This window comes from Lutra lutra, chromosome 1, assembly GCF_902655055.1.
Source record: "Lutra lutra chromosome 1, mLutLut1.2, whole genome shotgun sequence".
Lineage (NCBI taxonomy): Eukaryota > Metazoa > Chordata > Mammalia > Carnivora > Mustelidae > Lutra > Lutra lutra.
Genome location: NC_062278.1, coordinates 170751558 through 170763058, shown reverse-complemented (window position 1 = coordinate 170763058; position 11501 = coordinate 170751558). Strand labels below are relative to the sequence as shown.

Below are 11501 nucleotides of genomic sequence, written 5' to 3'. Positions count from 1 at the left end.
CAAACGTTCCGAGCCTTTCCGGGGCAGCGCCCCGCCCTCCCGGGGCGGTGCCCCAGTCCTCCCGATGCCCCTCCCCTTCTGTGCGCCGTACCCGTGGAGACCAAAGGGGCGGGGCTCCCGTTTCCGCGGCAACACTGATCCTGGGCATCGCCCATCTTCTGTCCTGACCAGCCCTTCCCTTTTGTTGAGATCTATACCCGAAAGGAAGGATTCAAAGCTATAGCTTCACCCGCCTCCCTGCGGTTCTGGGTGCGACCGGCCTTAGGATGAGCATTGTCGGATGAGTAATTTTTGGGGTAGTGGGTAGACTGACCGGATCTACTGCTTCCTTGTTGTTAGTCCCTCCTCAGCACCCAAAGCCGGAACTAGAGGCAGAGAAGGCCAGGTAATGCCAACTACCAGAGGCAAAGCCCTCTCACTCTGCCCTCTCCAAGCCATGGGAACCAATGTCTTCAAACTGCCCCTTCCCCACAGGCCTGGGGTCCTGTGAGGTAGAAACCCCAGACAGGGTGGGATCTTAGCTAGGCTCCTGCAACTAGAACCGAGACCCCAAACCCCAGTGGCCCCAGCCCCTAGGTCCCGGGCTTCCCGCAAGCACATGAAGAATGCTGTGCTCCTGGGTGGGGCCTGGGAGCTCCCCTCAGCCATACACGCATGGTCTGGCAGACCTAGACCCCTCCTGGTGTTAAGGAGTCCAGGGACCTAGGGTGGAGCCTAGGCTCTCCATGAGTAAGTCACAATCCCTCAGTTTCTCTCTTGACATTGGACGGAAGATCCCTAGACCCCTCCTGGTGTTAAGGAGTCCAGGGACCTAGGGTGGAGCCTAGGCTCTCCATGAGTAAGTCACAATCCCTCAGTTTCTCTCTTGACATTGGACGGAAGATCCCTGCTGAAGAGATGATGTTAAGGTTCAGAGAGTGTGATAGACCTAGGCCATCAAGGAGCTTAGGAGAGGGAGTAAGGGTGTGGGTTCTTACAGAGTTAAGGGCTGGGTCTCCAGACAGCAGCCCACCCTTCCACCCCCTCCCCAGCTTTCAAGATTATTCCTCTCTAATGGAGAAATATTGTAAGGATGGGGGGGGCAGCACTTAAGGTGGAGCTGGGGACAAAGTGGGTGGCGCTCTTGGGTCTCCTGTTCTTCAAGGGACAAGCCCTGGCCTTCCATCTCTAGCTGCACCATTGATTCTCTGGTGCATCTGAGCCTTGCTTTTCTCTGAGCCTTGCTTTTCTCAAGTGGAAAACAGGGACAGTGACATTTAAGGCATAATGCAAATATAATGCATGGGGCATAGTTGTTATTCAAAGAATTCCCTGGTATAGGCACTGACGTTGGAGAGATTGGGGATTTGGGACAAGCAATGCAACTGTATCTCATTCATTAAGCTATTTACTAGTTGGACTGAAAGGCACTGTAATATAGAGGTTTCAGGGGCTAATTCTGGCATCAAGACTGCTAGGAGCACTACTTTATCTTATCCTTTCTAGCTGGGCCTAGCCTTCTTCTCTCTGAGCTGCTGTTTCCTCTTCTGTTAAGTGGAAATTAAAATACCTACGCTGAAGCATCATTGATGTTGGGAGTAATTTGACCCTGGGAGGTGAAACTGTTTAGAACTTGGATGGGCCTCTTCGGTGCCTGATCTGAAGATCAGTTTTCCCTGACAAGGACTGGCCTTTAGTGTTTTGTGTGTGTGTGTGTGTAAGTGCACATGTGCAACCCTCAACATTTGAGCCAACACTGAGATCATCTCTTGGTCTGGCCACATTCTTGTTTTCTGCTGATGCTCAGCAGAGGTTTGCAAAGTTCAGATTCTTGGGGTGCCAGGCTCCCTCTGCTTCCTCTCTCCCCAGTGAGGGGTGACACCCACATCTTTTGTCCCATCACCTCCCTGCATTTGATCCTAGACCCCAAATCAGGCCATTCTTAACTTTCCCCAGTATGTGCCCCTACCTCCCAGACCCTCTATCTCCAAATCTCTTTCTTCTCCCAAGACCTCTTCCCCAAAGTCTTGCTCATTGGGACTGTCCACTGTTGCTCATGGAAGGTTAATGACTTAATGGCAGGTTAAACTTGCTCCCTTAAATGGTGGAAGTTTGAAAGGTGTGATGTGGTGGAAGGAGAGAGACTGCCCACCGAGTTGTGCACCCTTGGACAAAGTAACTTTCCCTCCCAGGGACTTCCATTTCCCCCCGAGTCCAAATCCACAGAGGGCGGGGACCCAGCTGTCCTGCGGAAAAAGGCCTTGTGATGTGTACCGTGTCTGCGTTTCCACGTGTGCATTTATTGTTATTGCTCAGGATAGTGTTGAAAAGGCAGACAAATCCCATTAATTACAAAGAGCACAAGCCAGAGATACAGAGAAATAAAGAGTGTACAATAAGAGCACAGTCACTTCCCAGCCCCGATTGTCCCAGAGCCCCCCAGAGCCCGGACAGCTTGTGGAAGCTGGAGCGGCACCATTTCCTCGCTACTCTGTTATAAAATATGTGCACACAAGAGTTAGCAAAGTGTGGCGACCCCCAAGAGGAAAGGTCCGGAGGGAGAGCACCACAGGCATTACAAAACAGACTTAGGGGGCTGAGAAGGTCCCGGAGCAGCCTCAAAGGTCTTGTTTTTGGTGGAGGGGGTGATGGCTGATGCCCAGGGCCTGGGATCCCCTTCCCTCGACTTGGTCGAGTAGGATCTCTATATCACAATCAGGAGAGCTTGTCTTGGAACTTGGAAAAGACCTGGGGGTTTTCTGCTATTGTTTGATAGGACTTGGCTCTGGAAGACCCAAAGCCTTCAAGAAACGCACCCCAACCATCTTCTAATGGGATTTCAGACACTATGGAGAGAGTTTAGGGTGGAAGGCATGTCGCGGTACACCCAGTTGACAGCCTCCCTTAAGTGGAGCACGAATGTGTAGGGGGAGTCTGGGTGGTGTGAAGGTCCAGGAAAGAAATTGCTGCATCCCAAAGGACCTATCACACAACCGCCGAAAAAGCTTTGAATAAAGAACAAGAAGTGACCCCTTCCACCCCTGGCAAAAAAAAAAAAAAAAAAAAAAAAAAAAAAAAAAAAAAAAAAAAAGTTCAGGAAAGGGAGATGGGAATAAATGTTTCTTCATGAGGAGAGTTAGAAATAAAAGCAACTGGGCCATGAATTCTGGTAGTTCCAGGTGTGGAAGAGAGCCCTCTTCCTCCTCTGACCTGGGGCAGATGCAGGGTCCACCCCCAGGACAATCAAGGTGGGTGACTTTGGGTCCCAAACTGAGGTTGGGGTGGGGGGCTTGGTGGCCTCTCCTGGTGACACCCTGACTTAGGATACAGGTGAGATGGTGGGAGGAACATATGGCTTTCCTCCAAATTTAGGATGCTCTTTTTGCTTCTCCTCATGGGACACTCTATGTAGTGACTCTGAGTGAACAGTATTTATGATGGCAGGAAGGAAGGCCTTTGCACATCGAATGGCAGGGCCCTTGGGTGGGGGAAGTGCTCGGGTGGAAGACTTGGCAATATTTGAAAGCTTACTTAAAAGAATAGCTGTGAGACAATGACCAGGACATTTTGTTGAAAAAGAAAAAAACTTATCCTTCTGCATGGTAAAACATTATCTGAAGCAACAGTAATTAGAACTGTATGGCTGGTGCCCGATGAGCCACTCAGATAAGGGAACAGAAGAGAAATTCCAGAAATAGACCCAAATCTATACAAGTTATCAGTATGTGGTACAGGTGGCATTTCGGCATGATTGGGAAAAGAGCAGCTATTCAGTAAGTAGGCTACCCAGGCTGAGACGGGTCCAGAATCCTTGGCCCAGTACCATCATTAACACTGGTCTGGTCTCAAAAGCAGGACACCCTCTCTCTTGTCTACTCTGTGTTCTGGTGGGGACAAGGGGCAAGGGGCCATGGTGAGGGGTTGGTGGGAGCACTGGAGGCTGCTTCAGAGTTAGGCAAAGCTCTGGCCCGAGTCGCAGGGAGGAAACATTCCTCCCCGCCCACCTCCAAAGGTGGGTGATTCTCCAGCCCCAAGGGTCACTGAATGGGCTCCCTGCTCTTCTCTCATCTGTTGAGGGGAGACAAATTTGCTGAGCTTAGACCTAAGAAGGAATCGGCTATCTTCTCCTGGAGCCCTTGTCCAGAGGACAGAGAAGCAGCTAAGTGGATGGTGCAGTCCCAAACTGGAAAAAAAAAAATGTACATTACAGAGTATATATTTACTGTGTTCTGTTTGATCTTAGTTTTTTGCCTTTTTTTTTTTTTTTTTAAACCACAGACATTTCAGAACCACACTGCGGGAGTAAGAAGAGTCAGCAATTGAAAGCATAACCATTGCATAGTATTAAATGAACAGAGACGGTGAGTTCTTTATTTACAATTATTGTCTAGATAAAAAAATTCATAAAAACAGATGAATGGTCATAAATTATTGACCCCCTAATGGGGTGAACTGCCAAACGTACCCCATGCTGCTAGATATAGGACGCAGAGTGCAAGCTTTATGTACTACAGTGAGTTTTGACAAACCAATCATTTCCTCTGTGTGTGTGCGTGTGTGTGTGTGCGCATCCATCATCCCTGACAAGAAAAGACCAACACTGATGTCGGGTGTCCTCGGTCACTTCCACGGCTCCCTGTTCCCCAAGCTAGGCTCTGCTCAGAGAAAGCCCTCCTGTCTTCCCAGTGTCCCGGCTCCAAATGAACAGGGACCATGGGGGGCAAATGCGGCTTTCCTGCTATAGGGGAATGAGGTCATGGACACAGGATTGGAACCAAGAAGAAGTGGGGTGATGGAAAACCTTGAGAAAGGAAACTACAAAAAAACACCATGTTCCAAAGCTGCTCCAGGTTTTGTCACATGTGGAGGTCTTCACTTTCTCGGCAGGAGAACAGCAGGCTGGCTTTTGGCGATGTTTGTATTGGAATCCAATAAGCACATCTGAGGGCTGGTCACCCCCTTGGGGATGCAGTTTTCTCTGCTAGGTACATTCAGAGAGATTCCCTCACGACATTCAGGTGATGCTCTCACACACAGAAAGTCCTCCTTCCGGGATGGTTTTGCCAGGTGGGATGGGCTGACTTGGGATCCCAAAGCCTCAGGTTCCTTCAACAGCCACCCAGCCGTAGGCCCTCCCAGCTGACTATGGCTCTTTTCCCGAGTGGCTCTCATCTTGTTTGTGGAAGAATTCTCTGGGCCTGGAGAAGGGAAGGGCCGAGCTGACACAGAGCAACTGTGGGAAGGGGTCAGTATGAGGAATGAATTTCGCAAGCAAGGTGGAAAGTGTTTGGTTTTCCTCGAAGCATGGGACGTCATCGATCATGGTATTCAAAATGTCTTTTGCACTGTACAAGTTTATGGAAAAAGATCGTATGCTGAAAAGTCTCAAAGCAAACTTTGTATTAAATACAAAAGTTCTTTTATGAAAAAAGCTGATACCCACAAAGTGCTTAGCAGTTAAGAGGCTGACGTACAATTAAATAAGCTTTCATTAAGTGGGATTACTAGTGCTGTTATTGTCTTGGGGGAAAAATAACCACCTTTTCTCACCTGTGATACTGTAGGGTTTCAGAATGGCTTTCTGTCTGGGAAAGCAAGACTTGCTGTCAAAAGGCTACAGTATATATTGCGACTACAGGAAGACAATTTGGTTTAAAAATCACACTGAATACATCTCAATATACACATCATAAGGTTCGTTCGGATCTAAATAGTGCAGAGAAAAAGGCTATTCTTCTTCAAAAATAAAAATAAAAGCAGCAAGCCATCATGATCCTCATCCAGTATGCCAACAGCTCATATGCTGCAATTTATAAGTAAATAAACCTCTAAATTACTTAAAAAAAAAATCAACACAGTAGCATTTATAATATTGCAACACTACCTCAACCTTGTCCAGACAGTGCCAAAGAGAACCTCCTTTTGAAATGCTCTTAGTAAACTCAAGTGAGTTTCATCGAGAGAAAAGTCTTCGACCAGAGCTGGGTGGACCTTGTCATCCTCGGGCCGGGCCCGTCGTTAGTGCTGCGAACCTAGGAAGCCTTCTCTCCTCCTCTCCCTGTGTCTACGGAGCACGGAGCACTGTGTTAACCCCCTTCCAGATGGAGACTCCTCTTCGGTCGCATTTGGCTTCTGCCTGAGCCTCCCGCGGTAGTGACATGATTGAACGGAAACAGCAGGCAAAAATCAGAGCATGGCTATTGGAAAACATCGAGTTTGCAATCCAGGGAAATGTCTGTTGGGCTGAGCTGTTTTCTATAGCATCTCAGCCACCAGTGTTCTTAAACCATACAAATAGCCAAGGACATTATCTACAGGATTGTAAACAAATTACATTCTTGTTTTAGGACATAAATAAGTTAAAATAGAGCAATTTAAGCGGAAACAAGGCAACATGCCGGCAAAAAAACTTTATATATCCGTGTGTGTGTGTGTGTGTGTGTGTGTGTATGTGTGTATATATATATACACACACATATATATACACACATATCTATATGGACGTATACAGTCTTGGAAAAGTATACGTTGATATAGATACAAAGAAATGGATATAACCTTGTGAGTGTCTATGAAGTTCTTCGGTTCGGTTGGTGCAAATTTACTAGGCGAGTTAAGCTCTGCAGTTTCAAAAAGTTGTTAAATTAACCTATACAACTGAGACCATGCTGCACAAGCATTTCAAAAACTCACAGACCAGTGGATTGGATAAATAGTCTCAGAAAAGAGTCTGTTTGCAGTTCCCGCCTAAGAAAACAAACAAAAAACCCTCCCCGACCCCCCCAAAACCAAACAAGGGGAGGACTGGAAGTGTCCAGTACATTCATGCAGGGGACATGGTGGCCTGGCGGGTGCATGGCTGGTCCGTGTCTGGGTGGGAGCCGGGAAGGGCTGGTTCTCAGAAAATCGCTCACTTCCATAAGCCCCCCTCCCCGAGCAGATCCCGCCCCTTGCCTCAAAGTGAAAAAGAGTTCAAACAGCATCGCAGCCAGAAAAAGGGTCTGTTGGGTGGAAATGTTGGTTTTCTCGCCAGTATTTGGTTTCCTGTTGTTGCTCGTTGCTGTTTGGGTGAGCTGGGTGCCTGGATGGATGGGGCCCGGGGAGGGGTGGGTCGGTGGCAGCGGGGTCCTCAGCTAAAGCGACGTCTCCAGGCTGTGGATGGGGCTCCCTGGACTTGAAGAGGTAGCTGATTTGCTTGTGTCGGTCGTCAGGTTGATCCCGCTGTCGATGGCGCTGTTGTTCTTGTTGAGCGATGACGGCGGGCTTGAGTTCTGCTTGAGTGCGGCATCTTCTTCCAGGTCGGTGTCATCAATGAGGGGGATGTGGGGTTGTGAATCTTCGATCCGGAATTCGGGGTGAGCCATGAAATTATGGATGGAGGTTCGAGACTCAGGCTTTTCTAGACCTTCATAGAGAGAGCTACGGAACGCCTTCACGACGCGAATCTGCAAGGGAAGCACAGGGGTGAGAAGCACTGTCCTGGAGTGAGGGGCAGCAGCCAAGCTGGGAGGGGGTGTCAGAGGAGGGGTTATGGGGAGGGGTTAGGGCACAACAGGCGGCTGGAATCCACAGTCGCTGGGTGTTATGAGCAGGGGCAGGAGGGGGAAGAATGGGAGAGGGGGCTCAGGTTATATGCATCCATGAGGTTTTAAAAACTGCTTTGGTTTTGGTCAGAACTACAATATTAGGACAGGAGGAATCAAGCCCCATCACAGAGATAGTGGAAACAGTGGTTAGAGGAAGCATAGTCCACTCCGGCGGGCACCCAGACCTAGTGAGAGACTGAGCCTTGTTAACTTTAAAGCAGAAGTTCAACCATGCAGAAGGGGATCAGGACCAGGTGGGAATAAAGGAGGAAGGAGGAGAAGCTCGTTTTAGAACATTAATCTTAAGAAAACCACACGCAGTTAAGAAACCATACAACATGGAACAGATAACATGTCACGAACAGAAGAGGAATGGAAAGGAGAGACAGCGGGATGAACTGGGATGGGAGAAGATACACGAGGGCCAGAGAACAGGAACATCAAACCGAAGGCAGCAAAGCAAACCAAAGCCAACTCAGGGCTTTCTGGGGTGCAGAGCAGAGGCAGCCAGAAAGCACGGAGGAGCCGGCAGACTGATGACATTCAGGGGCGGGAGCATGCCACGGTGAGGGATCGGGAACCACACGGCACACACAGACAGACACACAGCTACACTTGGAAGCCTGGACAATGTGAACGGAGGTCTTTGTACCCAACGTTTCTTTCCTTCATGCATTTGGGAGGTAAACACTCGAGTATAGACTCAAAGCCCTGGCCAGTCATTGGAGTTGACTTTGGGGGTCTCTTATTTCCTGAAGCATTTTATTTCTTTGTTTGTGCTTTGAAAACACAACCCCCCCCCCCAAAGGAGGCCAGAATCAGATGGCCAATCCCAGCCCTGGGTGGGATTCTAGAGGCTGTGGACCCGAGGCACAAAAAAGTACATTCTTTCATTTTCTATGTCTTAGTTTGAACCCATGGTTTTCTGAAGAGTGAAAGGAGGTTGGACATCAGGTCTTCCAGACTAGCGGAAAGAGCACTGGACTCATAGGGAGACCTGAGTCTGAGTCCTGGCTCTGCCACTTTTGATGCTTTAACCACGGGCAAGACACGCTGCCTCACTGGTTGTCCTCTGCCCTGCCTCACGGGGTGCAGAGGAACAGGACCCTCGTGTTGGAGAGAGGGGTCCCTTTCTCCAGACTCCTGGGAGGGGGAAGCCATGCCAGTCATCAAGAGGCAGATGGGATTTGGGACAAAGGTATTTCCTCCTCTCTTCCTAGCCCCAACTCAGAGTGGAGGTGGTGGCGGGGGGAATATGAGGCAGCATCAGTGCCTCCAAGGAGCAGAGCCTCAGCCAAGTTGGCTGTGGAGTGGAGGGTGTGCTCACGGCCCTCCCTGTAGAGCAGTGGGAACCTCCACACCACAGGCCTGAGGCAGGGGTGGGGTGGGTTGGGATGGGGGGTGCAGAGAACCAGTGGGGTTCTTGTGGGGAGGCCCTTGTGGTACCAGGATCTGTGGACCTCTCAGCTAAACCTAGGGGTATCTTGTTGGTGGGGCACAGTGGGGAAAGCCCTGTCCATGGAAGTGAATTTTCTAGATGGCTGTGGCTGATGGTTTTAAGTGTCCTGGCATGGGGCTTATTGTACTCTTTCCATGGGAAGTGTTTCTACAGCACAGGAGTGCCTTTTGATTTAGTGTACACAGAGAAGAATTTAACTTTAAGTTGGTCAGTAATCCTTTTGGTCTTCTGGAAGACCCCAGAGTTTTGAGATATATATATATATATATATATATATATAGATATATATATATATAGTTTCTCTCTTTGTCAGCCATCATTACTCATTCTGACTTTTCCTTGTTTGCTCAAAAGCACCTCTGTCCCTTTTCCCTCTTATGTGCTATGGGATGGGGACTCCAGGGGACCCTGCTCATTGGAATCATGCTTTAAATAAGAGGCATCAGGCGCCAAGCGAGAGTCAGCAGACTACCGTGATAGCCATTTGACTGCTCGGAGGTCTCGATCTTCCTGGATTCCCTGTTCGTGGCTCTGTAGAGATGATTAAATATTCTGATCTCCTGATGAGCAGGCCATTACACCCTTGATTAAGTGAAACCAACAAAAAAGGTGTCATGGGCCTCATCTTTCTTATCTGTCAAATGGGAAGCATCGCCACTGCAACTGTCCAGCCTAGTGTCCGGTGTGTTCTGAGGCTGAATTGCAATAAGGTGGTAGGAGGAGGAGGGATGGTGGTGGGACCCTATCATGTGACTGAAAATGCAGAGGGGACGACACACAATGAGATGCAGGCCCCTTGCCCTCCCCCTGGCATGGAGACAACAGAAAGAATGAACTACTCTGGACAAGACTGTGGGGACAAGACTTTTCGGGACACCCCGCCACGGTCATCTCAAGTGTCCACTTCGGTTCTCTCCGAGGCTGAAATGAAAAAAATACGGGAAGAAAAAAAAGCTCTTCCGCCTCCCATCCCTGCCTACCCTAAAGTGAGATTTGGGGGCAGAAGCTGCACTTGGGTATGGGGGGATGGGAGAGGGGAAAGGACCCGGCCTGTGGGAGTTCCGACATTGTGGTTTCATCAGCACAAAGGGAGCAGGAGACCCACGCCCCTCTTGGAGGGCTCTGAGGGAATGCGCCGGCCCTGGGCTGGGACAGGCTGGGACAGGCTGGGACGGTTCGACATACTCGAATGTTTACCCGGCTTCAGGGAAGCCAAGAGTCTGGGATTGATTCACATTCATTTCAGGCTCAAGGTTAAAGACTCACAACCTCTTTTAATTTCACTCTCTCTTGCTGAACTCTGTCTCCAGGGTTCTCTAGCCCTCTAGGGAAACAAACACATGGAATATTCAGACAGTGGAGAGGTCTAGGCCCCACCCCAGAAGCAAGCCATTTTCTCGCCAACCCAAGATTGCACTAAGTTCGTTACCAAAACACTAACGAGAGGCACAGCTTTCTTTTCTTTCCTTCTTCATCTCTCCCCTTAAGAGATGTGCACTCCTTGCCCTAGCCGTCTTGGAATCAGGAGGGGGAAAGGGGGCATGGCAGCCGGAGATGCCCCCTGGGTGGTAGTGGCCAGGAAGTGGCCGGTTCTGAGTTAGGAGTCTCTGGTGCTTGCTTGGCCTGGTTGGTTCGAAGGAGGAGGACCTTTGCTGACCAACACAGCCTGCTACAAACTTGCTAAATACAAAAATGGTTTGAGAGGCGTTAGTTGCTTGAGGGGTATAAGCAGGAGTGGCAGGGGGCTTGGCTTCGGGTTACAGAGCCGGAAGGTGCCCTTCTCCCCAGTCCGGGCCAGGCTGGCAGAGACTCCAGCAGAGAAACAGCTTTCTTGGCCTTCTAGAGCCCAGAGGATGGATCCCTTTCCACTTTGTGAGGCTGTAGGCATGGGCACTGGTTCTGGAATGGAAATTCAACCCCTGGAAGCTCCAGGGCTATAGGCTTGTCTGGAAAGTGGTGTGGGACGTTAGGGAAAATGAGGCACCTTGGAGCCAGACCCCTTGCCACTCACTTGTGTGATCGTGGCCAAGTCAGTCCAGTCCTCTGAGCCTCAGAGCCTTTCTCAGTGAAATGGGTGTATTGGCAGATCCTCCCTTCTATTTCCCTGGTGAGGCATATGCGAAGTGAAGGATGGGGGAACTACTTTGGAAAATGTTGAGTGGGCTCAAGTATAAGGCCTCAGGCGTGTGCCTTTAAGTTTCGGGGGGATAAAACAAACTCACGTTTGCGTCAGAAGAAGAAAGCAAGAGTGTGGAGCAGAGTTCCCCCCCAAACATTCTGGATGCAAGTCTGACCTGCCTGTCACATCACGGCATGCACCTGTCCGCCTGGGGCCCTCCACCTCACAGTGGTACCAGGGGAGGGATGGTTGGGGGCTCCTCACCCCAAGATCATGGGTCAGAAGTCCGCCCCAAGCAGACAGTGGCCCATCACAGGCCTTGGTGGTCAACTCTTGGCCACCCAGGGGACGGTGGTCT

At 49.8% G+C, this 11501-nt stretch overlaps 1 protein-coding gene across 12 annotated transcripts in view; it reads right to left on the bottom strand.

The window, feature by feature from the left end:
• Nucleotides 1-4201: 4201 nt before the first annotated feature.
• The window catches only part of ATP2B2 (ATPase plasma membrane Ca2+ transporting 2), a 367245-nt gene continuing 359945 nt past the window's right edge, over nt 4202-11501 (bottom strand). For 7 of the 12 annotated variants that reach the window (XM_047744719.1, XM_047744729.1, XM_047744703.1 and 4 more), the window contains one exon: nt 4202-7424. In XM_047744719.1, coding sequence (XP_047600675.1) covers nt 7113-7424 — 312 coding nt within the window. In that variant the 3' untranslated portion in view covers nt 4202-7112. Of the gene's footprint in view, nt 7425-10293; nt 10349-11501 lie in introns of all 12 variants that reach the window. The other 5 variants (XM_047744752.1, XM_047744774.1, XM_047744784.1 and 2 more) reach the window with 3 other exon arrangements.